Source organism: Macrobrachium nipponense, chromosome 32 (assembly GCF_015104395.2).
Source record: "Macrobrachium nipponense isolate FS-2020 chromosome 32, ASM1510439v2, whole genome shotgun sequence".
Taxonomy (NCBI): Eukaryota; Metazoa; Arthropoda; class Malacostraca; order Decapoda; family Palaemonidae; genus Macrobrachium; species Macrobrachium nipponense.
The window spans coordinates 24,997,320-25,025,028 of record NC_061094.1 but is presented as its reverse complement, the minus strand read 5'-3'; the positions used below and the strand labels follow the sequence as shown (position 1 = coordinate 25,025,028).

At 37.4% G+C, this 27,709-nt stretch overlaps 3 protein-coding genes across 6 annotated transcripts in view; 2 read left to right on the top strand and 1 right to left on the bottom strand.

Annotated features, from left to right (window-relative positions):
- Positions 1–27,709, top strand: part of LOC135207279 (uncharacterized) — a 126,826-nt gene that overhangs the window by 38,790 nt on the left and 60,327 nt on the right. For 2 of the 3 annotated variants that reach the window (XM_064238944.1, XM_064238945.1), the window contains exon 4: positions 1,368–2,376. The exons of the other annotated variant lie outside the window; for it this stretch is intronic. In XM_064238944.1, coding sequence (XP_064095014.1) covers positions 1,368–1,513 — 146 coding nt within the window. In that variant the 3' untranslated portion in view covers positions 1,514–2,376. Of the gene's footprint in view, positions 1–1,367; positions 2,377–27,709 lie in introns of those variants that run through there. 3 annotated transcript variants of the gene reach the window in all.
- The window catches only part of LOC135207281 (4-hydroxyphenylpyruvate dioxygenase-like), a 203,555-nt gene that overhangs the window by 149,115 nt on the left and 26,731 nt on the right, over positions 1–27,709 (top strand). The window lies entirely within an intron of this gene.
- Positions 1–27,709, bottom strand: part of LOC135207282 (uncharacterized) — a 66,647-nt gene that overhangs the window by 25,536 nt on the left and 13,402 nt on the right. The gene's annotated exons all lie outside the window — the stretch shown is intronic.

Below are 27,709 nucleotides of genomic sequence, written 5' to 3'. Positions count from 1 at the left end.
CTGGTTTGGGTATCAAAGTCATTGCATTCTTCAATATAACTGGAACGTATCCCATTGAGAGATCCCAATTGTACATCTCCCTTCATTTTTTACATGCAATGTCTGGTAAATTTTGAATTATGACCTTGTTAATTCCACTTCTTCCTGGTGCCTTGTGTTTAAATTTTTACTTAGAATTTTGATTTCCCATAGCTCTACTTTCCTAGTTAGTGGGCAGCCTTCACTGAGTTTGTTAATATCAGCTGCATGATGCGGATTTGTTCTATGTTGTTCAATGAATTCATTGACTATTGTCTTATGTTGGTTGTCGAAATTTTGGTTATCCTCCTATGTTATTTGGACTATTTCCTGCCAGTAGGACTTGTGCAATGCTTCTTTCTCTTGGTCATCATATATTTTCTCATTCCTATGCTTTATGTATGGTGATGTATTAGTTTTGCTTCCCTTCAGTCTTGCAACGGAGCTCCAAAATTGTTTGGGGTCATTGTACTGTATTTGTGTATTTCTTAATAGTTCTTTCCAATTTTGACGATATCATCTTTAGTTTTCTTGTGCTAACTGTTCTTGTAGTGATACATATTATCTTCTCATTCATGTGTTGTTCCAACCTGTTATAAGTAATGTATTTTGGATGTTGATGCAGTGCCATTGTATTAATTTTAACTTATCACTACTAATAGGGTGTGGAAGTGTAGTGCATTTAGTTATGTGTATATAATTTTTTATTGCTTCCTCTATATTTTTGTACCATTCTTCCAGTGCTTCGTCTATTATTTATTTTGTTATTTCTATTTCATTTGAATTTATTGTTGGTTGTCTACTAATTTTTCCTTCTATTTCATTTTTGAAGCTTTCCCAACTTGCTCTTTTTATATTAGGTTTCTCTAAGGATGGGATCATTATTGGATTAGTTGACAATGTAATTACCATTGGTATATGATCAGAGGGGGTTGCTGGTCTTTATCAATGGCAATGTTAAGATGAATTTTGTTATTTCCTAATATTATATCTGGGTTTCCTTTTCTGTTATTCGCTACAGAAGTATGAAAGTCGGGTCCTAAGTGTATGATATACTTTTTATTTACTAGTCTGACTATTCCATTATCTGTGTAATTAAGATTGCCTGTTCCAAATGGTTGGCGTCTGGCATTGGTTCCCTCTTGTTCATTAACATCATTATATCCGTAGGTGGATCACTGTGAAATTGTAATGAAACTAACTCAAAAATTGTGGAGGAATAGCAACGTAAAGTTTTGAAATAGGCGCTACTAAAGTTGGAGCTTTGTATTGATGTTGTCATTTATTTTAGGAAAAACATAAATGAATAATGGCTTTTGTGTTGATTATCATTTTTTCTTCTTTGCCAGGAGATGCAGTAAGAGTATTATGTGAATTACTCTCTGTCAAACTGGAGTCCTTATGGATTTATAATTCGGATTGCAAGAACGAAGAAGAGGAACTCAAACAATTCTTTTCATTACTGAATAATGGAGACATCTGTTTCTTTGAGTGACCTGCAGGTGTTGACCCCATGCTTTCGTAAATATCGAATATTACCACTATAAAATCTAAAAAGTGTAAAGTTTATTGACAGTGTTAATATTATAGTGTGCAATATTATGTCAGATTTTCATGAAAACCAATTGAAGAAACTTACACTGCACTGCAATTTGATTGACTTCAACCGTGAAAATGTCAAAATTCGACCGCATATCATTTTTAGCCACATTAGTTAAAGGAGAACTTTTGATAACTAGGATGTTAAGTAAGTGGTTCTCTAAAAATCCCGGACTTGAATACGCATCAAGATAGGTTTCAGCCTATGAGATCTCGTAACTACCAAGAAGATGAAGACTGGAAACGAGGTACTTTCAAATGTGAACAATTAGAGGACGCAAAAGGATGGGAGACTCATTTGGCAAGATGACCAGTCTCCCATCTTCTTGATGCGTATTCATGTCTGGGGTTTTGGAGAACCACTTACGTAACTTACCAATCAAAAAAAGTTTGCCTTCAAGTCATTTAGCAGCGTAGCTAAATATGACCCGAGGTCGAATTCTGACAAGCCGATGAAATTGCAAGTGCAGTGCAATCTGGACACAGATTGAAATGAATAAGGGAATTCGTTCCATAGATAATTCATGGCGAAGACAACAAAATCAAAAGAATAAAGGGTAAGTTGAGGAATAAAGCTATATAGCGTCAGCTATTGACTTATCTCATAAGCAAATAAGGGGCTGGCACAGAAGAAAAGACTGAAACTTGTTATTTAACGAATCTGGATGAAACTGATAAATGATAAATAGAAATGAAATTGCAACAGATAAATCAATGTCCATGTTGGACTGTGTATTCTAGGAATGAGCCGAGTGTTAATTTATGGCAATGATAGTTAGTGCTCAACGTTTTCTTAATGTTATCTTCGTTCGGAAATGGTTTTAAAAGCCTTAGTGGTTCCAAGTGTCTTCAGAAGAGCGTTCTTGTGAAAATTCACGGCTGCCTTCTATTTGAATTAACGGATTTTCTTGTGATAGACTGTTAATACCTGAAATGTCACATTCCAAAGTGCCTTTGTAAATTCAAAAGGACATATCTCCAAGCATCATTCTTTAAAAATGTCCAAAGTCGAAGTTTTGTCAAGTTGGCTCCTTAAATATTCAGTCTGTGGACGATTTAGAAAAATCATGATGGCCAGTGTTTTTTTTTAATATAGATGGATCTGAACTTAAGAAATATTTTTACTACGAATTAATGACTGCGAACCACTTTTTCTATAGGCCTATCCACACTAGGCAACATCGTTTGGAAACAAAGTTTGCAAACTGTTTGCAAACATTGTTTTCAAACGATATTTCCTAATGTGGACAGGCCTTTAGCAAGGATAAAGATAGTGCTCTTTAAATTTATGGTTATTGCCAATGGAGGCTTAAAACTTGGTTTCAAACAATAAAGAATACAAGTTGAAAATGTAATTACTAATTTATTCTTATCACCATATGGGTTGTAGACGAAAATTTAGAATGTTATAATAAGGGTTTATGAAGGATTTCTGATTAAGTGCAACCTATTAATATAACGCCCTCAACACGAATTTCTTTTACTGAAGGGACTAGAAGGGCTGTAAGTCGTGTAGAAATAAATAATATTTCTTCAATGACGAATCATTTCCATTTTTGAGGGAGAAGTCCATAAGAACAGCGATCTTCTTCGATCGAGGTCCTCGAAAAGCTACCGCATCATTAAGGTTCTTCCTGTCGTGAGTACTTCTGCAGGAGGAACTGACGAGGCCCTGCGTTATTCCTATAAACCTTAGCCAAGGCGTGTCCGTATCTGTAGGTTGAAGGAGGTGATAAGGAAGACGGCATCTTAAGGGCTGTTTTCAGAGCACTCTGGACCTGACTCAACTCTGGAATCCTTCTGGATGCTGGAACTCCTCTCTTGTACCTGTTGGAAAGGAATGTTGCCTGTAGGGTTGTAAGTTCGCATTAAACGTATTTAAAGCTCCAGTGCAAGCAATTTTTGTAAACATGAATAAACAAATAAAAAATGCGCCAAAGTTTCCTTGGTGCAATCGAGTTTTCTGTACAGCGCATAATGCTGTATGAACCGCAGCCCATAAAACTACTGAGGCTAGAGGGCTGCAACTTGGTATTTCGATGATTGGAGGGTGTATGATCAACATAACAATTTGCAGTCCTCTAGCCTCAGTAGTATTTTAAGATCTGAGGGCGGACGGAAAAAATACGGACAGACAGATTAAGCCATCTCAATAACTTTCTTTTACAGAAAACTAAAAAGGATACATTTGCATTAGAACTGTTTTCAAACCCATGAGATGTGAAAAGACAACGTTTTTTTCTTTTCATTTCTTGCTGGAAATTGAATTGCATTGAATATAGAATTTAGGCCAAAGGCCAAGCACTGGGACCTATGAGGTCATTCATCGCAGGAACGGATATTGAAAGTAAAACGTTTGAAAGGTGTAACAGGAGGAGAACATTGCAGTTGCTCTTTGGAACAATTGTTGGAAGAGTCTGGAAAGTAAGAAGGAAGGAAGAAAGAGAAAATGAAGGGAGTTACAGTAAATGGGAACGAAAAGGGGTTGCAGCTTTAGGGGCCGAAAAAAAATGCATGCTGCAAAGAACCTAAAGTAATGGCTACAATGCACCGCAAGAGGTGCATTGACGGCACTACCCTCTATGGGGTTCTTGCAGGTAATTGCAATAGATTTTTGCTTACCTTGCCTGAATTTTCATGAGCGATAACCTACTGGATTGTGAAGTCCAGTCACAGGGACGTGATGCATCAAAAATCTTGAAGTTCCCACAGTGATAAACTTACATATATACGAAGTGAGAATATATTTGTGCAGAATTACGAAAACTTACTCCTTTCGTCCATCTTCTGTGAACTTGGGCACTAAATAAAATCCCCAGAAAATGGACGAAAGCTTTAAGTTTTGTCATTTTTTCAAAACAAAGAACAGACTTTGGTCTGGCCGCGCAAGGAAAAAGTTTACCAATAGACTTCTGTAATGAAGTGTGAGATAAACCTGCTTTATGAAAATGAGTATTGGAAATGAATCCGATACAAGGAAGGAAGACAGACATTCTATATATTTCGGAAGTTTTTCAGTTTCCAACATTAATCTTTTTAGATAGGACTGTCCAGCTTCTACAGGGAAGTTCAGCAGCAAGTTAGGACCTTGACCAGACATCTCAGTTTCTTAATAAATAAGGAAAAAAAACAGTAAAAAATGCGCCGAAGAAATCGAGTTTTCTGCAGCGTATAACGTGTATGGAACTCTAAGCCTCGGCCCATGAAACTCTCAGCCACTGCCCATGAAGCTTGCAGCCATAGACCAGTTGTGGCCTGTGTTGTTGACAGCTATAGCGGTGTTAGACGCACGACCATGGATAACTTGAAATGAATTAAAAACTACCGAGGCTAGAAGGCTGCAATTTGGTATGTTGATGATTGGAGGGTGGATGATCAACATACAAATTTTCAGCCCTCTACCCTCAGTAGTCTTTTAGCTCTGACTGCGGACGGACAGACAGAGGCATCTCAATAATTTTCTTTTACAGGAAACTTAAAAATGGAAACACGGTGAAAACGAACCGAGGTCATTTTACACAAGCGCTTAGTCTAAACTAAATGAAAGCTCTCTGCCTTTCATATGAAGTAAACCTTCCAAGGAATTCCTTAGTTTTCCTATGGAAACGCTCTACCTTCCCAGATGACAAATTATCCGTCTGAATTCCATTACAATCCTTTCCTCGATTTCCTTTTACAACTTTACCTTTATTTTAATCATTCCAGGGGGTATTGCCTCTCCTTTGCATCTGCTATCTGGAACTTCATTCACTATCTTTGAAGCAGACATCAGTGTTTGCTTACTAATTTACGATAATTGTTTTTTGTTGTTTGTATGGTGTTTTTACGTTGCATGGAACCAGTGGTTATTCAGCAACGGGACCAACGGCTTTAAATGACTTCCGAACCACGTCGAGAGTGAACTTCTGTCACCAGAAATACACATCTCTCACTCCTCAATGGAATGGCCGAGAATCGAACCCGCGACCACCGAGGTGAGAAGCGAACACCAAACCAACCACGACACTGAGGCGCTAACTTACGATAATCACAGACTAACCTGAGTTGACCTGCCCTTATGCTAAGGTCACACATTCACGTATCAACGCACGCACGGCCACGCATGAGCGGAAATTGGTAGTTGGCAACAGCTTCACGTCAGTAAACCGTAAATGTAACGTAAAACACACGTAAAATCGTAAACGTACGGCGACGTGTCGTCCGGGTGCTAAGCTCCGCCACTAGGGCGCCGTAGCCCACTCCAGTTTTGAAATGTTCAAAACAAGTCGTCGGGTGGTCACGCCAAATGTCTCCTGACGTAGCTCCAGGCATTACACGTGGGACCCACGGTGACTGCTGCGGGGTACGCGCTAGGGTCACCTGCATTGTTCGCCGTCGTTGTTTTCTTTCCGCCACGAAGCACGTGGGCCTCCTAATTGCGCTGCAGCCTACGGCCACGAACCGATTCACACATTTACAACCCTGTACGACATGGCAACGCTGTAGCGTGTATAAAAGGTCAGGTCGGCGCCCTCTGGTCATCTGTTGGAAAATCAACTTGAAAATATGGCCACAGGATTATCCCAAGACCTGACGGTCTCAGTTATTTCTTTCATTGACAATGGCGGATTTTGGAATAATCCTTTAGCACTGGCTCCTAATACGATTTCCACTTTCTCCTGACTTTTGACCGCTATCATCAATCAAACAATGAATTGGAATCTGTCAGAGGGATACAGGGTAATCCCAGGCTCTATTCCCAAGGTAGTATTCCAGCGTTCCGGTACACAAATCTCAACCAGAAATCAACAACCGGGTCATTTTCGTCAACAGGATTCCGGCATCTACCGCCTATACGTCGTCTGTCACACCTGCTCCAGTAAGAAATTAATTATGATTAGCAAAACGCAGAAACAAAAGTAGAGGAGTTGGGGCCTGGTGTTATTGGTAAGGTTTCCTTTAGGCCATGAATAATCCCGGGTTGGACGACGAGTACTTATATGGACCCATGCAGTGCGAACGATTTGTGTGGGAGCAGAACTAATGGCTTCATAGCCCAGGGGTGGCTGTTTCTCTGTGTCTCAGGTGGCTGATCACGATTCAGAATAGGAGACAAGGTTTCAATAAAAGGCGAGTGGGGAAATGGATAACGAATATAAAAATACTGGGGAAATTTCTGACGAAGACAATTTTGTTAGGATGTCTAGTAGTCCCTTTTTTTTGTTTTGAAATAACCCTTTACTGCTTAGGCCAAAAATAACAAAAGACTTCACTTGTAGACAGCAAACGTATAGTATAATCTGCTAGAATAACTTTCACACACACACACACACACACACACACACACACGAACACTTTCCCGGTAACACGGTATTCTCAGATTATGGAAGTGTCGAAGATATTTATTTCTTCTGAATAGCAGTCTTACAATAATGGTGTAACAAATAATGTAAATATCTAAGAGGAATTCCTATATACATCTAAAAAAATATTATCTTGAATAGGTAGAATTCCTATTTATTTTTAAGAATGTTTGATAAGTTATTAGATGTTATTTATTCTATATCGCTTAAATATAAATCGCCCATAGTCAACAGTTTTTATAAGTCTAAGTGTATGTCTGAATGGTAAAATCCAGCAAGACAATTCTAGTGCTAATCTTATATAAGAGCTCCCAAAGCGTTCATAAATCATAATTCCTAAAACTACGTATTGTATTCCTTGTCGACTGGTTACTTGGGTATTGCTATAAATATCATTCAGAAATGGGGTTAATATATAATCAGTGATGTGCTCATTTACAACCATTATTCTAATTGCGTCTACTGAAATGTTTTTGTTGTACAATTAGAAAGTATATATCTTGGTAAATCTCTCTCTCTCTCTCTCTCTCTCTCTCTCTCTCTCTCTCTCTCTCTCTCTCTCTCTCTCTCTCAATGATAATAAATCTCGATTTTGTGTGCATATAATTTTCAACTGTAATATTCAGCTGTGTTGTAGATGTCTTTCGCGGATTCAAACAGAATAAAAATTTTAAAAAAATTAAAAACTGTAGTAATGTGCTCATACCCCTGGCAACAGCACAGCCCCACAACGGTGGGCGTGGTCTTGACGTGAAGTTGATCGGCGTAAGTTCCAGGTAGACGTCTGACCTTGCTTTCTTTGCGCGTACATTTGCGGCGCAATTTACGGCGCTGGCTTTACGTCCGGTAGCCCGTGTCCTGTTTTACCAGCTGTTCAAGGTCATTTTACCGCGATGATGCCCAAGATCCACATACGTGGGCATACGCCGTCGTGATACGTGAATGTGTGACCCCAGCATTATGCAGTCGTCGTAGGTATGAATGAGGGTGAGGAATTCTCCCCAAGTGGGTTCAGGGTCAGACTCCAGCACCGCCATGACCTCGTTCGCTGCCATGTGACCTATAGATTAGCCATGAAACGAAAAATGTTACGCCATTCAAATTCTGTATACAGTAACTAGATTTTCTTACATTTATTTCGTCTCCTTTATATATATATATATATATATATATATATATATATATATATATATATATATATATATATATATGATATGCATATATTAGACACACACATATATATTATATATAATATATAGTGTGTATAGTATATGCATACATATATACGTATATATATATATATAGATATATATATATATATATACATATATATATATATATATTACATATATATATATATATGTGTGTGTGTGTGAATGGGTGTGTTTCAGGATATATAGCACAATGGTTGTATCTGATAATAATAAACTATTTACCTTGAAAGGAATAACTTCTGAACAGTGTTAAACAAGTGTCATCACCAGATCCTACTTGTAACTGAACACGAAATGTTCCCCATCCTCACAGCACCTTCACACACTTACACAGCAACCGTATTTTCAGGACTTTAACCATCATTTACCTGCATTGCAAAATGTACTTTCCCCTCGCACACACTCCTATTTTCTGGTTACCTAGACGTTTGTGTCCTATCACTTCTGCCACACGTCTAACCTCTATTACTTACATGGTATGTAAAGAAGAAGAAGAAAAAAGTGTATCGGAAAGACAGGCCCATAAAAAACACAAAGAATGAGAGTGTGTTCAAGATAGAGGCGAAAGCAATCAGTGTTCGAAAGATGGGTTCGACGTGCCGCTCAAGAGCTCTTCGTGTAGGTGTATGAAGCGCCTACCGTGTGGAGGTTTTCTAGAAATGCATTTTTGACAACTGTTGAGCTGTGAATGTGACAGTGACTGCGGTGGAGTTTTTACTAGGAACCCTATTTGATACAATGTTCTGCTTAGAAAATGCACATAAATAAAGGAGACGTTGTTTTTACTGGGGATAAAATGTAGTGCTACGTCCAAAGTTCACTACAATGAAGCGGATAGGAAGATTATGTATGAGCGGCCTTGAAGGTCCGCCATACACATAAATAGTATGGGCCTTCTACGTTGCTGTTTTCTCATTTTCATTCTAATCTAAAACTATAGCATGACTATAAAGAAAAATAAAAATGTCAGGCACAAGTAGAAAAATATAGATACGAAGCTTTATGCGGCTACCTCGGTGAAGCTAACGCCTGAACATTATCCGGCGGCGCCGTGAAGCCGCGATGCCCCACGAAACTGAAGCTATTTACCTTCCCTGTTATAGATACGCATGCTTTATGTAGCTGTGTGTGAGTGCATGTAAAAAATAAATAGGGAAAAGGTGCTCCAGTCACGACCAAATTTAGCTTCGAATTCTCATTTAAATGGAGATGAAGATTCCAACATGGAAGAGTCACTAGTGCCCTTCATTACCTAGATCGTTGGCAGCTGTGAAGACGATGGACAAAGGATTGGGTCCGCACCCGTCGGATGAATGGAGTTCTTGGGGTAAGATCAGAACGTGAGCTTCTGCAGCCATCCGGTCAACATTTCCCCCCCACAGAACTCCGACCACAATCCACAGGAGGCAGGTGACGCTATTTCTCTTCTGGAAAAAAATGTAAATAAATAAAATAGAAAAAATAAAAGTTACATATGAGGACGTGAGACGAAAGTGTCAAAGAGAAGTCTTCACACGTTTCTCCATCTTTCGCCGAAACGTAAACGTCGTTATTTTACTTTTTATATCAAAAGCAGATCTGACGTAAGAAAGAGAATTCTTTTTTGATGCTGTGCTTTAAAGATCACTTACTTATGGCTGACTAGGGAAGAGTTCGGAAGCTAAATATTGTGAAACACGTAAAAAAAAAAAAAAAAAAAAAACAAAGGAACTCCAAAATAACTGAAGCACAGAAGATAATCTTTTCTCTTCGTGTCACCAATGATTGCCAAAGCTGCATTTCATTTTTTAGAACACAATACCTAATTGCATTTCGGCTAAAAGATGAATTGTCCACACGTGAATGTCACTTATTTTCCCGCCTTTTCATAACAGTTTTCTTGGCATCCGATGAAGTCTAAGTAATATTCGAGAGCAATACTCAAATATATTATCACTGATCACTTTTTTGGAATTGAAGCGTCTTTTATATATTTACTTCAAATTAAAATCTATATTCAAAGAATTTTACTCAACTTCCCTCCCATCGGGCTCGAATTACTAACATTTCATTTGACTTGCCCCTCGCCGTGAGATAAGATGGAAATGAACACCTGGAAACGTGTTTCATAGAAATATATATTCATATTATAATGTGTGTATGTACCCATATACATATTTCTTAATCAACCTCCAGGTGGCAGCTGTGCCCACTCTACTGTTATTAAGAATATCTCGACGAAAAGCTTGAAGAGTATGAGATTAGTCATTGTTTTAAAATCAAGACTAGCAGGTCAATTGTCTAAAAGAGAAAAAAAATTAAAAAGCGATAAAGGGAAATGTTACTTAACTAATATTTTCAAATAGGAATCATGAGGAACTGATTTCTTCCCATCTGAAAGAAGTGTTTTTATTTAAGATTAATTTGTAACCTCTTCACCCAACCCCACCTTCTCTCTCTCTCTCTCTCTCTTATATGGAGCTCTGTGCTAGAAGGATTAGTGAGAGATATTTGTATATATTTTATTTATAAATTAACTTGTTCTATAAATGACAATCGATAATTAGGATGAGATTTTTAATTGTTAAAAAACTTTGATAACGGTAAAAGAAAATAAAATAAAAAAAAATGAGAAAAAGAAACTTATCTTTAGTTAAGGATTAAAGAAAAGTCTCAAATAAATCGCATAAGAAGACAGTTGTTGTATTAATCCAGTGAATGTTACCTTACCGCAATGTTAATAATATTAATAATATTTTTTTTTTTGCTAATATCCCAACAATTCAAGTTGACGTGATAATAAATGGTTAAGCCACATGATGAAGCCTGTTATTGTTATGAATTCTAATTCTGTCTTAGTACTACTGATGATATATAGTACCTAGTGGAGTAATTGGCGACAATTCCCTACAGTAGCGTCTCCATACTGAAACCAAGGTTTGCCAAGGTTGTTTGCAGAAAACTTACCATATCTGACGTCCAGTGTAGAGCGGAAGCAGAGTTGCTGTGCAACTTACGCCAGAGGCAGGACCCTTTATATACCTTCCTTCCTGTCGTAAGGTTTACGCCTCCGCGCGTTGATTGACGGCGGCAGTCCTCTTGAACGGAGCAATCGAACATTTCCCTAACAAGCAGAAATTCGTTTGTAGATCACTGGAGGGGGAGGGGAGGCTGCCTGGGGTGTAAGGTGCAGGCGTGGGCGCCTGGACTTTTCAGTCGAATCGGAAAGTTCGTCTATTTTCCCTTGCCTTTTTGAAACTCTTAAATTATACTCTGCGTCCAAAGTGTATATTTTTTCTCATAAAAGCTACTATTTGTTCATTTCCAAGTGGTTTTATACCTGCTAGGGTTTTAGTTCCCCCGTTCATTTAACAACGAGGCAACTCTTGAAGGAAACAACTAAGATTGTATAGTTAGACACAGCAAGAAATACGCAAACCTGATAATAATTACGCTTTTTACCAACCTTCTAACTCTGTATACATTCGACACGTATACCCAGTTACGCAGATGTGCATGATCCTATTTCATACATATAACAAGAAAGTTCACACAAAACGAAAAAAATTTTTCTACAAAGAAGCTGTCTGAGATAACCAACGACACTGGGGTACCGAGCAAGAAACCATTTTAATGTTTCTTGAAATGGGTTTAGTGCAAACCAGCTTTTACAAAGAGATTCCTTTCCAGCAAAATAAATCTCATTACTCAGGGTCACAAGGAAAATATAAATATCCAAGTGGCTCCCAATCAAACACCTGATAAATAGCGTCAAAGAAAATAGCACAGATATTGCTCACAAGAATTCGTTATTCAAGTTATGTGTCAAAGTTTATGGAATCTTCATGTGGCCTTTTCCAGAAAATCTGTAATCATCTGAGGATACGATCGAAAGTCATTCCTCGGCTCGACAATTTCAAAAGGAATAATCATATCTGTAAATGCTGTAGAGAAGAGGTTACTGATTATGAAGGGTATTGCGAAATGGGAATGACTTACCTCCACTCCATCTAATACTCAGGTACTTCTTCCAAGTATGAAAGAGACACTACAAACGAAGAGCTGAATCCAAGGAACAAGAAATAGGCGAGTGCTTTCTCAAGTGTCTGGCAGTTGACACGTGTGTCAAAATGCAGAAGTGAAGTTGGTGAAGTTGAATATAGAATTTAGGCCAAAGGCCAAACACTGGGACCTATGGGGTCACTCAGCGCTGAAATAGATATTGACTGTAAAAGGTTTGAAAGGTGTAACAGGAGGAAAACTTCGCAGTGGCACTATGAATCAAGTCTTTGGAGAGGGTGGAAAGTGAAATGAAAAAAGAGAATATGAGAGGAGGTACAGTAAAAGGAACGAAAGTGGTTGCAGCTAGGGGCCGAAGACACGCTGCAAAGAGCCTTAAGTAATTGCAGGATGTGATTTGCATTTCATTATCGCAGAATGTTCCTTCCAGACTTCCGAAAGTCTGGGAAAAATTGAAGTCCTGAAAACTTCAATGAAAGAGCTGCCCTGAGGTGAACCGAAATCTAAATTGTCACGAAGAGATTCGCCATTTTTCATCAAATTACCAGAGAAGCATCCGAATATCGACCGCAACGGTAGTTGGCAGTTAGTCAACCCAGCCACCGGGAGTGCACAAAAGCCCAAAACCCACCAAATTTGGCCCTGTAATAACTCTGGAAATATTCAACCGATCGGGATGACACACTGACTTTAGAGGTTTCCCACTAAGGCCTCTAATCGTGGCAAATTTAATTGAAAACCGTTCAGCCGTCCCAGAGATCCAGATATCGATTTTTTGGATATCAAGGGATATGGTAGGGGGGTGGGTGTGTAGGTGAGGGACCTCACTGTGGAGCAATAACAGTAAAAGTTACAACCGTGATACTTAATTTCCCTGAAAGCTCGTATTCTAGACGGGTGCTTTTCGGCGATAGATTTTTGAAAATAATAACATTTTAAAGGTACAGTATGCCATTCAAATTACCCACCAAAATTTAAATTTCCTGATGCTCAGATACGGACTGCTCACAACATTAGAAGAGACGCCGTTTTCTTAATGTGTGTGAATAGCAATGAGTATGAGTACATGTACATACATCCATCTATATATTCACTTGTATATACACAGACTTACACAAGTCATGTATGCATGTTAATGCTAAATGCACACATATTTATATATATTATATATATATATATATATATATATATATAAGTATATATATTAGATATATAGTATTTATTCACAAGGTTACCAATACTTTTATACTACATTGTTTACTTATGTTAAAACATTTTTTCTATATCATCAAACTCTCGTGATCTTAAATGAAAAATATCAAGGCCGCAATGGTATATCTACATACAAGAAGCTTTCGCCAACTTGATCAGTTGGTCTCTTCAGAATGAATAAACATACGAATAACATTACATTATGACAGCATCTTTGAAATGTTATCTAAACTTACTCTGGCACTGGCACTTAAACAAACCAACTTATTAGTGAAGAAATCTTCGAGTAAATAGTTTATTATTCTCAAAAGTTCCCATTAAATTTATAAGAGCCCCTTCGAGAATCCTACGCTTGCCATCATCATCATCGCTACTTCTAATACAGTATATCAGTACTTAGTCTGGCTGGCCTACGTATGGTCCAGTTCTAAACTATGTTTTGCTACCATAGTTTTCTGCAATCTCGCTTATGGTGTAAACGAATAGAAAGTCCTCTTTCTGCTTCGTCATAACATCTTTTATTGCAGTTTGCATGGTACTGAAAAAACACCAACTTTATTAGTGGCACCATTTTCCTGTCTGTTTCTTATAACCTGACAACCTACAGAATTCTTGTAACTCAAGACTAATTTTCCAATTTTGGATAAGGTATAATGTTGCATGGACTTCTTTGCCGCAGATAATGATTGGTGATGTGGTAGGACTAAAGGCGCGTCCACACGGTCGAGCTTTGTTCGATGTGACGTCAGAGCGCAGGTTCTGACGTCACATGAACACAGTGTGGAGCTAGCGTAGTGTTATAAATATAGTGACATCGAATTGTTCTTTAGTTTTGGGACATTAGTAATTATCTTATGCTCTGCAAAATGCTTTCGTTGTGAAATGCTTTGGATAACCCAGATCAAGAAAACTTTAGTTATACGTTGAAATATAACGAGGGTCACAGATCCTAAGAGCTTGAGTAACTAAATTCACTATGACATTAGACTTTACACTTGAACAATGGTGGGAAAATATGACTACTATAAATTTCTGAATTAGTTGGAACGAAGCTGTTTACATCAATCAAAAATTCGGCGAATTTATCTTCCCCTTTCTGATAAATAATGAAGACATCATCAACATACCTGAACCAGACTAAAGGTCTAATATTTTCTGGACACTGAGTATAAATTTTGATTCAATAAACTCCATGCATAAAGTGTCGAGTACGGAACTAATATGGTCACACCAAACTTCTGTCAAAAGTGAAAATTGTATTGTCGACACAGCGTTTGATAAGGTGTATGAAAGGCTTTATACAAAAAGGTGGCATAAAAATACATTCTTCTGCTTTCTTACGCAGATGGTCTAAAATAAAATCCACTCAGGGAACATTGGTGAAAAACTGGTCATTTTCCGGGCCAAATACCTACGATCCTAATTTCATTGTCTACTAAATCGTATGCATGAAGTGAATGTGAAGGTGATAATTTGCCTAGATATACGCCGAGCTTACTGGCTAACCATTCTGCTGAAAACGATTGTGGTACTACACTGCATGTACTAAGAGGGCAACCGGCTTTATGGATCTTAAGAATTCCTTAAAAATATGGAAAGGATGGCTTTTTTTATACTGATAGTTTTTCCTAATACAGTTTGCTTATCTTCCTCGTTAGGAATAATTTTTGCAATCTTTCGTACTTCTTTATTGCAATTACTCTTGAATCTTACAATAGGCTCCGATTCTACGCGTTCTGTTCATAATGATTTACGCAACGATTAATACCATTCACACTACTTTTTTTTTTCTTCTTTTTTTTTTACCGCGCATGGGCCTGGTTACCACTCATTTGCTACTGCCCAACAATACGACAATTGAATTCACCTACAACCAAGTGCGGACATAACAATTATGCCAAAGGGGATGGAGCTAGCATGGCCGCCTGGAGGAGCCGGTAGAAGGCCCAACACATCCGAGCGATAATCGATCGTGTGGACCAAACATGCAGCCTTAAATGCCAGAAGATAATAGAATTTAGGCCAAAGGTAAAGCCCTGTGACCGGTGAGGTCATTCCGCGCTGAAAGAGAGATTGACAGTCAGTAAGATTTGAAAGGTGTAGCAACCTCGCAGTTGCTCTAGGGAACAATTTTGAGAGAGGGTGGAAAGTCAAATTGAATATGAACAGAGCTACAGTGAACGAAATGAGAGGTTGCAGCTAGGGGCCGGAGGGGCGGTGCAAAGAACCATGAGTAGGGTTGCCAGACGTCCCCGAATTTGATCATTTTGTCCTGAGTCCCGGATAGACCCTCCCGGGACGGCCTTTTGTCCCGGATTTCGTTCATCATAAAACAAAAAAGTAAATAATGAAATAGGCCAATAATAAATGAATAAATCAAATAAAGATCATTACATTATAAAATAAATTAAGTAATGGTTTTCAGTTGAAATTATATTGATGAAAATATAATTTGAATAACCCAACGAATCAACGATGCTGCTAAAAGTTACGTGACGACTGACGCAGTCAATCGCGTTTGCAACTTGTTTGGTTGCTTGGCTGCGGTCCGGTGAGTGGCGAGTTGCACTTGCACTCCTGTATCAGTACTGTCATTCAATTGTGTGTGTGTCGTTACTGTTTACTACGGCCTACCTTTTTCATCTTTAAAACGAGATGTCAAAACGTAAACGTAAGTTTCGAGATGAATATTCCAGCGAATGGACATTTATCAAACAAGGCAGGAATTGTTATGAAGCAAACTGTCGATTATGCCATTACAATTTCACTATTGAACATGGTGGGAAGAATGATATCAAGAGGCACATAGAAACCACAAAGGACAAACAAAACGTTTCCTCCACTTCAAAAGATGATAAAATAACAAATTTCTTGATCAAGAAAAGATAATAGCAGCAGAAGTTGCCATGGCCTTTCATACTGTTTGCCATCATCAGTCATTCAGTTGAAATGATTGCATGAATGTACTACTGCCAACAGTATTTCCTGATTCCAAAATTGCAAGCAAATTTTCTAGTGCTATGACAAAATGTTCTGCAATAATTAAAAACGTTCTGGCTCCACATAGCATTGCCGAAGTTGTTAAAGATATAAATAATTCTTCTTTTTATAGCATATCTACAGATGCAAGTAACCATAATGCTGAGAAAATATTTCCGTTGATTGTACAATATTTTTCACGGAAGAATGGCTTGCAGATAAAATTATTGCGAGTAAAATCCCTTCCAAATGAGACCTCGGAAACAATTTCAAACTTCTGCAGAGAGCCTCATCGAATTAGGACTGGATGTTAAAAAATGTGTAGCTTTTGGTGGCGATAACACTAATACTAATTTTGAATTTTGGTGGAGGACGTTTACGTAAAGGCACAAATAATGTCTTTTCGAAAGTCAAGGAAAGCATGAATGACTCGATGGAAGGTGTAGGATGCCCAGCCCATATTCTCCACATGCTGCACATACCGCTGCCAATGTCTTGTCTATTGATGTTGAAGTAATCGTTGTTAAAGTGTTTTCATACTTTAGTACTTACACTGTTCGAACTGAGAAACTGAAAGAATTCTGCGACTTTGTTGGTGTTCAATATGCATTAGTTCTCTCTCATTCTAAAACTCGTTGGCTTTCTTTGATGAGGGCAGTTGAGAGAATCCTTAAATTATTTGAAGCACTGCAATCTTTCTTTGCTTCTGAAGAAAAAGCTCCTCAAATTCTTTTAGATTTTTTTAACAATCCACTGAGCGAAGCCTACCTATATTTTGTTCACAGTCTTGAGTATGTATTTATTAGCAGGATTATGAAGATTGAAAAGAGAGATAACAGCATTATTGAAGTGCTTGGCTGTTTAAAAGAAATAGTTGCTTTAATAAAGGCAAGAATGGATGAAAAGTTTATTCCTCTTAGTGTTAAACGGTGCCTTAAAGATGATGAAATTACATCTCAAGAGACGAAAAAATTCCTACTTGAGGTGGATAACTACTACGTCACTTGCCATGACTATCTTAAGAAATGGGCTTCATCGTTAGAAAGTTTTGATATCTTTTCAGGGATGTTATTAGATACACTTCCAGCATGGGAACAAATACAATCGTCTTGTCTAGTGTTAAAAAACAAAGGTGTAAACATTGACGACAACATCCTTTTCTGTCAGTGGTCAACATTTAAAATACTCCTTGATAAACAAATGCAGAGTAAACCTGAAGAATGGATGACCAAGATGTGTCATGAAAAATGGCTTTCTATCCTACAGCAGTTCGACTCCGAAGAACAGTATTCTGAGATATTAATTTTGTGTCAATATTTGTTTAGTATACCTGCGCATAATGCAAATGTTGAGCGTGTCTTTTCTATGATGAGTGCTCAGTGGACTGACGAGAGGAATAAATTGGATGTGACAACTATAGAGGCTATTTTACAGTGGAAGTGGAACATAAATTGTCATTGCAAAGAATTTTACTGGCAGGTTATAGGAAATATGGAACTTCTAAAGAAAGCAAAATCATCTGAGAAATACAAATAAAATAAAAAGTTCAATTTTCATTATTTCCGTGCATACAATTTTCTTATTTTCATTTATCTTCAGTTTTCATATGAAAAAGATACTTTGGTATCTTAATTATTTGTAATGATTAAACATTTTCTGGATTAGTTTCCGTTTCTTCAGTTTCTTTATTGTAATTTGCATTAAATATTAATTTTAAAAAATCTTTTCTTTATATCCTATTAAAATACTTGCTTGATGTTTTTCACTGCGTCTGTATCTATTTATAATATGTTTATCTGGGGATGTCTATGTATTAGAGAGATTTTAAGAATGTCCCGGATTGCTTATCTTGAAATCTGGCAACCCTAACCATGAGTAATGCCTACAGTGCCCCAAGCGAGGTGCAATGACAGCACTATCCCCTAATTAAGGTGCGTCTCCATGGTCGAATAATGTCCGACGGACAAACATTGTTACCATATCATAGGCGAAGCAGGATGACGTCATAAGCGTTGAAACGATGGACGTAGATCTGGCAACAAACAGTGGTACCAGATGAAGTTGTATACCACTGATTTTACTCTGTTCACAAAGCAAAGACCGGCAGACAGTTGTTAACTGGTAACAATTTTTGTCCGTCGGACATTGTTCGACCGTGTGGACGCACCTTTAGGGTCCTAGACCCCATGAGGTTACACAACTCCCTACCAGGTCTTCATTCCCTAACCTATATCACTCACAAGTGTCATGCACAATCACTACATTGCTGTTCACTTATTTATAGTTTTGTGCTTGTTAAATTGTAATTGGAATATAGAATTTAGACTATAGGCCAAGCGTAGGCACCCATGAGGTCATTCAGTGATGAAACGTCAATTGAGAGTCGGTAAGGTTTGAAAGGTGTAACAGGAGGAAAACTTCGCAGTTGCGCTGTGAAACAATTGCTAGGAGAGGGTGTTAAGTAAGATGGAAGAGAATAGGAACGCAGGCAGAATTTAAGCTGTGAATGGGGCTGCAGCCGAGGGCCGAAGGGTTCATACTAGAACTAGATGTTATTCCTCAGCTTAAGCATTTTGTTTTCGCGCCACTTTCCTCACCCTAATTTCTGGTCTACCTCCCCGGCCTAAACAATTTTTTGAGTTTGCCATCCTCAGCTTGAGCAAATCCTCAACTCTCTCGTCGGTGGGTAGTGCATTTCAGTGCACCTCACGTGGTCCACTCCACTGTAGTAAGGTTCTTTGCAACGTCCCTTAATGAGGCTCTTAGCTGCAACCGCTTTCATTCATATTTCTCTACATCCCTTGATTTCCCCTTTCTTCCATCTCACTTTCTATCCTCTCAATTATTTCACAGTGCAGCTGCAAGGTTTTTCCTCAGGTTACATTTGTTCATACCTTTGCTCGACGAACTGTTCTCGCTGTGGCGTCAGCAGCGGGAGAAGTCAGCACATTTCGCGGTGTAGCTGCGTTTCTGACGTCACAGTCTCTTCGTCAAGAAACCCTTACTGGCATTTACCTTTATCTAAATAAACTGACAACCATCCCGGTTGGTAACCTCCATGATTTTAAGAGTTATTGTTCGTGCCTGGCACCAGTTTCTCAGATTAGTTTCTTTGCAACTAACCAAACGTATTCAAAAGGTAACAACGTTTTACCACAACCATCCTCTTCTAGAAGAACCAGTTTATTAAAAATCTTACTAAGAATCAATTTTAATATGTGGGGCCTATGCACCAGTATTTTGCTTCATTCACTCATTTACCAGTTTCTTCGATAGTTTAAAATTTTCATTTCCGTAATAAGAAGAAACGCTAGCAATTAAGGAGACCCATTTACGCAAATACCATTTCATATGATAGGTACATCCACATGAAGCATTCCATATCCAACGGCAGTCAAGTTCAAACGTCTTTGACTACAAAGTTAGACTATTTTGCTAATTTACCTCCTATTCGGTGTCAAATTCAATCTCTCGCTAAGCCAATAGTAACCGTAATAGTTACTATCCTAAACAACCAGTCCTAAGGAATGTTAGTCTTTAAATTGGTTTAGTCAAAGGCAGAGTAGAATATTGCATTTAAGCATTAGGCCAAGCGCTGGGACCTATGCGGTCATTCAGCGGGTTCGAAAAGTGTAACAAGAGATAAAACCTCGCAGTTGCTCTATGAAACGACTGACAGGAGGGCGTAAAGAAAGATATAAGAGAATACGGACGTAGGCACATTAAAAGGGATTTAAGGGGACGAAGTGACGTATAAAAAATCTAAGTAATGCCTACAGTTCACCATACGAGGTGCACCGTAGAGTTTTATGGATAATTATGAAAATACCTGTCATTACCCTATGCTAGGGACTTATCATATTGAATGGATTATAAAGTTCAGGCAAAATCAAAGCCTTGGGACCTAAGAAGTTATTCAGAATCGAAGTGACCTATAAGGCTGAACTCTTAAAACAAATTTTTCAAGTTTTTTGGTAAAAGAAACTTATCTCAAAGCTTCTGTGGTCAACCAGTTTGTTTACCAAACTACCGCCACTCGGCACCCCACCAACCATACCCCAACCCCTCCCCAAAAACGTCGCGCAATACTTCAAGAATCTAACTTCAGTATTTCAGAATTTCCTTTCATAGACTATAAATAAAAAAATTCACCTGCGTTAAATCCTGTATTTAACCATAGTACCTTTTAGTTAAATTATATAAAAATTATTTTAACTTAAAATACTTTCCACCTGTGTTAAAGCCTATATTTATCCGCGAAGCTTTAGACCTTTGTCCATGGAAGGAAGTGTAGCTGACCATCACATTATCATCATGCCAATGAATAGAAATTTCTTAGTACGCAGTAGCCCCATGAAACATTATGACAGTGTTTCCTTCTATTTACATGGTTCAAAATAATAATTTAGTTAATATAATATATATATATATATATATTATAATATCTAATATTTAAATATATTAATATTATATATATCTATATAATATAGAATAATATAATATATATATTTTAATTATATATATATATATATATCATATAAGTATATATATATATAATATATATTATATATATATATAAGAATATATAATAACATATATTATATATATATATATATATATATATATAAGATATACAATATATAACATATATATGTGTATATATATATTTGCATGCAATACATTTAACAGCAGTCTTGGCACTGTACATTCATTCATTAATATGGAGTAAGATTTCAGCTAGTTGTCCCACAAATTAGCCAAGGGTATTTGTCCTCACAACCAATACCCAAACCACATTTCCACTCAAGTACTGAACAAATGGAACTTTCAACAATTCCATGAGGGTGGCTTACATTAATTTGCTTGCGTTTTAAAATTTGATATAGGCATTTTATTTGTGTATTCACTCACACGTGAGTACTGTTAAATTAACACTAGTATATTTCTAAATTAAGTAGTTTTTACCTTCATCATCAGTAATTATATGGATGATACAATAAGATTCCACATACTTTGTTCCCCTTATAAAATAGGGAGGAAGTATGTAGTCAAGAACTGAAAACTAAGGACCCATTTTTTATTAATTAAACAAAATTATAATAAATGGTAGGTTACGAATGCAGGATATCCGAGGAACTAACAACATTTCAGGTTTTTAATGATAGAGCAGTATGGAAAAATTTAGAAACCAAATGAGTAAAAGCTTCATGTATCTTGTAGACATCTTGATCCCTAGAAATATCAGCCTAACACAAAGGTTCCCCAATCCGCCCCGCGTCTGCACATATTCTTGAATTCTGGTTCCTCCAAGTTTGACCTGGAACAAAAATAAAAGGCAGCAGAAAATGTTCTACGGCAATTACTCGGCAACTCCATCCCGTAAAGAGAACGGTAACTAATATTTCTTGAAATTGGTACTGAAATAGAGATTTCCACTTTATAAGGACAATAAGCATATAAAAACCATAAGTTACGTTTATCCAATCAATGCCCAAAAAAGGTTATCTCCTCGTACATTTTATATTATAATTATGCATTAAGGCTGTACGTATAATAAACAAACTTTACAATGCTACTCTGCTTCGGATGCCATTCAAACTTAAGTTTTCACTAAACGTAGAAACTACTCAAAATTTGTATATGACTTAGAAAATGTACTATTCTGAAAATCGCCAGAATCAAAATTAAGATAACCCACATACTATGATTAAAGTCTGAGAAATAGTGTGGTTCGGATCCCACAATAAGCTGTAGGCCCCGTTGCTAGGTGACCAATTGGTTCCTAGCCACCTAAAAATATCTAATTTTAATAGGATATAAAGAAAAGATTTTTTAAAATTAATATTTAATGCAAATTACAATAAAGAAACTGAAGAAACGGAAACTAATCCAGAAAATGTTTAATCATTACAAATAATTAAGATACCAAAGTATCTTTTTCATATGAAAACTGAAGATAAATGAAAATAAGAAAATTGTATGCACAGGAATAATGAAAATTGAACTTTTTATTTTATTTGTATTTCTCAGATGATTTTGCTTTCTTTAGAAGTTCCATATTTCCTATTACCTGCCAGTAAAATTCTTTGCAATGACAATTTATGTTCCACTTCCACTGTAAAATAGCCTCTATAGTTGTCACATCCAATTTATTCCTCTCGTCAGTCCACTGAGCACTCATCATAGAAAAGACACGCTCAACATTTGCATTATGCGCAGGTATACTAAACAAATATTGACACAAAATTAATATCTCAGAATACTGTTCTTCGGAGTCGAACTGCTGTAGGATAGAAAGCCATTTTTCATGACACATCTTGGTCATCCATTCTTCAGGTTTACTCTGCATTTGTTTATCAAGGAGTATTTTAAATGTTGACCACTGACAGAAAAGGATGTTGTCGTCAATGTTTACACCTTTGTTTTTAACACTAGACAAGACGATTGTATTTGTTCCATGCTGGAAGTGTATCTAATAACATCCCTGAAAAGATATCAAAACTTTCTAACGATGAAGCCCATTTCTTAAGATAGTCATGGCAAGTGACGTAGTAGTTATCCACCTCAAGTAGGAATTTTTTCGTCTCTTGAGATGTGATTTCACCATCTTTAAGACACCGTTTAACACTAAGAGGAATAAACTTTTCATCCATTCTTGCCATTATTAAAGCAACTATTTCTTTTAAACAGCCAAGCACTTCAATAATGCTGTTATCTCTCTTTTCAATCTTCATAATCCTGCTAATAAATACATACTCAAGACTGTGAACAAAATATAGGTAGGCTTCGCTCAGTGGATTGTTAAAAAAATCTAAAAGAATTTGAGGAGCTTTTTCTTCAGAAGCAAAGAAAGATTGCAGTGCTTCAAATATTTTAAGGATTCTCTCAACTGCCCTCATCAAAGAAAGCCAACGAGTTTTAGAATGAGAGAGAACTAATGCATATTGAACACCAACAAAGTCGCAGAATTCTTTCAGTTTCTCAGTTCGAACAGTGTAAGTACTAAAGTATGAAAACACTTTAACAACGATTACTTCAACATCAATAGACAAGACATTGGCAGCGGTATGTGCAGCATGTGGAGAATATGGGCTGGGCATCCTACACCTTCCATCGAGTCATTCATGCTTTCCTTGACTTTCGAAAAGACATTATTTGTGCCTTTACGTAAACGTCCACCAAAATTCAAAATTAGTATTAGTGTTATCGCCACCAAAAGCTACACATTTTTTAACATCCAGTCCTAATTCGATGAGGCTCTCTGCAGAAGTTTGAAATTGTTTCCGAGGTCTCATTTGGAAGGGATTTTACTCGCAATAATTTTATCTGCAAGCCATTCTTCCGTGAAAAATATTGTACAATCAACGGAAATATTTTCTCAGCATTATGGTTACTTGCATCTGTAGATATGCTATAAAAAGAAGAATTATTTATATCTTTAACAACTTCAGCAATGAAATGTGGAGCCAGAACGTTTTTAATTATTGCAGAACATTTTGTCATAGCACTAGAAAATTTGCTTGCAATTTTGGAATCAGGAAATACTGTTGGCAGTAGTACATTCATGCAATCATTTCAACTGAATGACTGATGATGGCAAACAGTATGAAAGGCCATGGCAACTTCTGCTGCTATTATCTTTTCTTGATCAAGAAATTTGTTATTTTATCATCTTTTGAAGTGGAGGAAACGTTTTGTTTGTCCTTTGTGGTTTCTATGTGCCTCTTGATATCATTCTTCCCACCATGTTCAATAGTGAAATTGTAATGGCATAATCGACAGTTTGCTTCATAACAATTCCTGCCTTGTTTGATAAATGTCCATTCGCTGGAATATTCATCTCGAAACTTACGTTTACGTTTTGACATCTCGTTTTAAAGATGAAAAAGGTAGGCCGTAGTAAACAGTAACGACACACACACAATTGAATGACAGGCTAATACAGTACTGATGCAGGAGTGCAAGTGCAACTCGCCACTCACCGGACCGCAGCCAAGCAACGGAACAAGTTGCAAACGCGATTGACTGCGTCAGTCGTCACGTAACTTTTAGCAGCATCGTTGATTCGTTGGGTTATTCAAATTATATTTTCATCAATATAATTTCAACTGAAAACCATTACTTAATTATTTTATAATGTAATGATCTTTATTTGATTTATTCATTTATTATTGGCCTATTTCATTATTTACTTTTTTGTTTTATGATGAACGAAATCCGGGACAAAAGGCCGTCCCGGGAGGGTCTATCCGGGACTCAGGACAAAATGATCAAATTCGGGGACGTCTGGCAACCCTACTCATGGTTCTTTGCACCGCCCCTCCGGCCCCTAGCTGCAACCTCTCATTTCGTTCACTGTAGCTCTGTTCATATTCAATTTGACTTTCCACCCTCTCTCAAAATTGTTCCCTAGAGCAACTGCGAGGTTGCTACACCTTTCAAATCTTACTGACTGTCATCTCTCTTTCAGCGCGGAATGACCTCACCGGTCACAGGGCTTTACCTTTGGCCTAAATTCTATTATCTTCTGGCATTTAAGGCTGCATGTTTGGTCCACACGATCGATTATCGCTCGGATGTGTTGGGCCTTCTACCGGCTCCTCCAGGCGGCCATGCTAGCTCCATCCCCTTTGGCATAATTGTTATGTCCGCACTTGGCTGTAGGTGAATTCAATTGTCGTATTGTTGGGCAGTAGCAAATGAGTGGTAACCAGGCCCATGCGCGGTAAAAAAAAAGAAAAAAAAAAAAGTAGTGTGCATGGTATTAATCGTTGCGTAAATCATTATGAACAGAACGCGTAGAATCGGAGCCTATTGTAAGATTCAAGAGTAATTGCAATAAAGAAGTACGAAAGATTGCAAAAATTATTCCTAACGAGGAAGATAAGCAAACTGTATTAGGAAAAACTATCAGTATAAAAAAAAAGCCATCCTTTCCATATTTTTAAGGAATTCTTAAGATCCATAAAGCCGGTTGCCCTCTTAGTACATGCAGTGTAGTACCACAATCGTTTTCAGCAGAATGGTTAGCCAGTAAGCTCGGCGTATATCTAGGCAAATTATCACCTTCACATTCACTTCATGCATACGATTTAGTAGACAATGAAATTAGGATCGTAGGTATTTGGCCCGGAAAATGACCAGTTTTTCACCAATGTTCCCTGAGTGGATTTTATTTTAGACCATCTGCGTAAGAAAGCAGAAGAATGTATTTTTATGCCACCTGTTTGTATAAAGCCTTTCATACACCTTATCAAACGCTGTGTCGACAATACAATTTTCACTTTTGACAGAAGTTTGGTGTGACCATATTAGTTCCGTACTCGACACTTTATGCATGGAGTTTATTGAATCAAAATTTATACTCAGTTGTCCAGAAAATATTAGACCTTTAGTCTGGTTCAGGTATGTTGATGATGTCTTCATTATTTATCAGAAAGGGGAAGATAAATTCGCCGAATTTTTGATTGATGTAAACAGCTTCGTTCCAACTAATTCAGAAATTTATAGTAGTCATATTTTCCCACCATTGTTCAAGTGTAAAGTCTAATGTCATAGTGAATTTAGTTACTCAAGCTCTTAGGATCTGTGACCCTCGTTATATTTCAACGTATAACAAAAGTTTTCTTGATCTGGGTTATCCAAAGCATTTCACAACGAAAGCATTTTGCAGAGCAAAAGATAATTACTACAGTCCCAAAACAAAAGAACAATTCGATGTCACTATATTTATAACACTACGCTAGCTCCACACTGTGTTCATGTGACGTCAGAACCTGCGCTCTGACGTCACATCGAACAAAGCTCGACCGTGTGGACGCGCCTTTAGTCCTACCACATCACCAATCATTATCTGCGGCAAAGAAGTCCATGCAACATTATACCTTATCCAAAATTGGAAAATTAGTCTTGAGTTACAAGAATTCTGTAGGTTGTCAGGTTATAAGAAACAGACAGGAAAATGGTGCCACTAATAAAGTTGGTGTTTTTTCAGTACCATGCAAACTGCAATAAAAGATGTTATGACGAAGCAGAAAGAGGACTTTCTATTCGTTTACACCATAAGCGAGATTGCAGAAAACTATGGTAGCAAAACATAGTTTAGAACTGGACCATACGTAGGCCAGCCAGACTAAGTACTGATATACTGTATTAGAAGTAGCGATGATGGCAAGCGTAGGATTCTCGAAGGGGCTCTTATAAATTTAATGGGAACTTTTGAGAATAATAAACTATTTACTCGAAGATTTCTTCACTAATAAGTTGGTTTGTTTAGGTGCCAGTGCCAGAGTAAGTTTAGATAACATTTCAAAGATGCTGTCATAATGTAATGTTATTCGTATGTTTATTCATTCTGAAGAGACCAACTGATCAAGTTGGCGGAAAGCTTCTTGTATGTAGATATACCATTGCGGCTTGATATTTTTCATTTAAGATCACGAGAGTTTGATGATATAGAAAAATGTTTAAACATAAGTAAACAATGTAGTATAAAAGTATTGGTAACCTTGTGAATAAATACTATATATCTAATATATATAGATATATAATATGTGTGCATTTACGCATTAACATGCATACGTGACATGTGTAAGTCTGTGTATATACAAGTGAATATATAGATGGATGTATGTACATATACTCATACTCATTGCTATTCACACACATTAAGAAAACGGCGTCTCTTCTAATGTTGTGAGCAGTCCGTATCTGAGCACCAGGAAATTTAAATTTTGGTGGGTAATTTGAATGGCATACTGTACCTTTAAAATGTTGTTATTTTCAAAAATCTATCGCCGAAAAGCACCCGTCTAGAATACGAGCTTTCAGGGAAATTAAGTATCACGGGTGTAACTTTTACTGTTATTGCTCCACAGTGAGGTCCCTCACCTACACACCCACCCCCCTACCATATCCCTTGATATCCAAAAAATCAATATCTGGATCTCTGGGACGGCTGAACGGTTTTCAATTAAATTTGCCACGATTAGAGGCCTTAGTGGGAAACCTCTAAAGTCAGTGTGTCATCCCGATCGGTTGAATATTTCCAGAGTTATTACAGGGCCAAATTTGGGGGGCTTTTGTGCACTCCCGGTGGCTGGGTTTGACTAACTGCCAACTACCGTTGCGGTCGATATTCGGATGCTTCTCTGGTAATTTGATGAAAAATGGCGAATCTCTTCGTGACAATTTAGATTTCGGTTCACCTCAGGGCAGCTCTTTCATTGAAGTTTTCAGGACTTCAATTTTTCCCAGACTTTCGGAAGTCTGGAAGGAACATTCTGCGATAATGAAATGAAAATCACATCCTGCAATTACTTAAGGCTCTTTGCAGCGTGTCTTCGG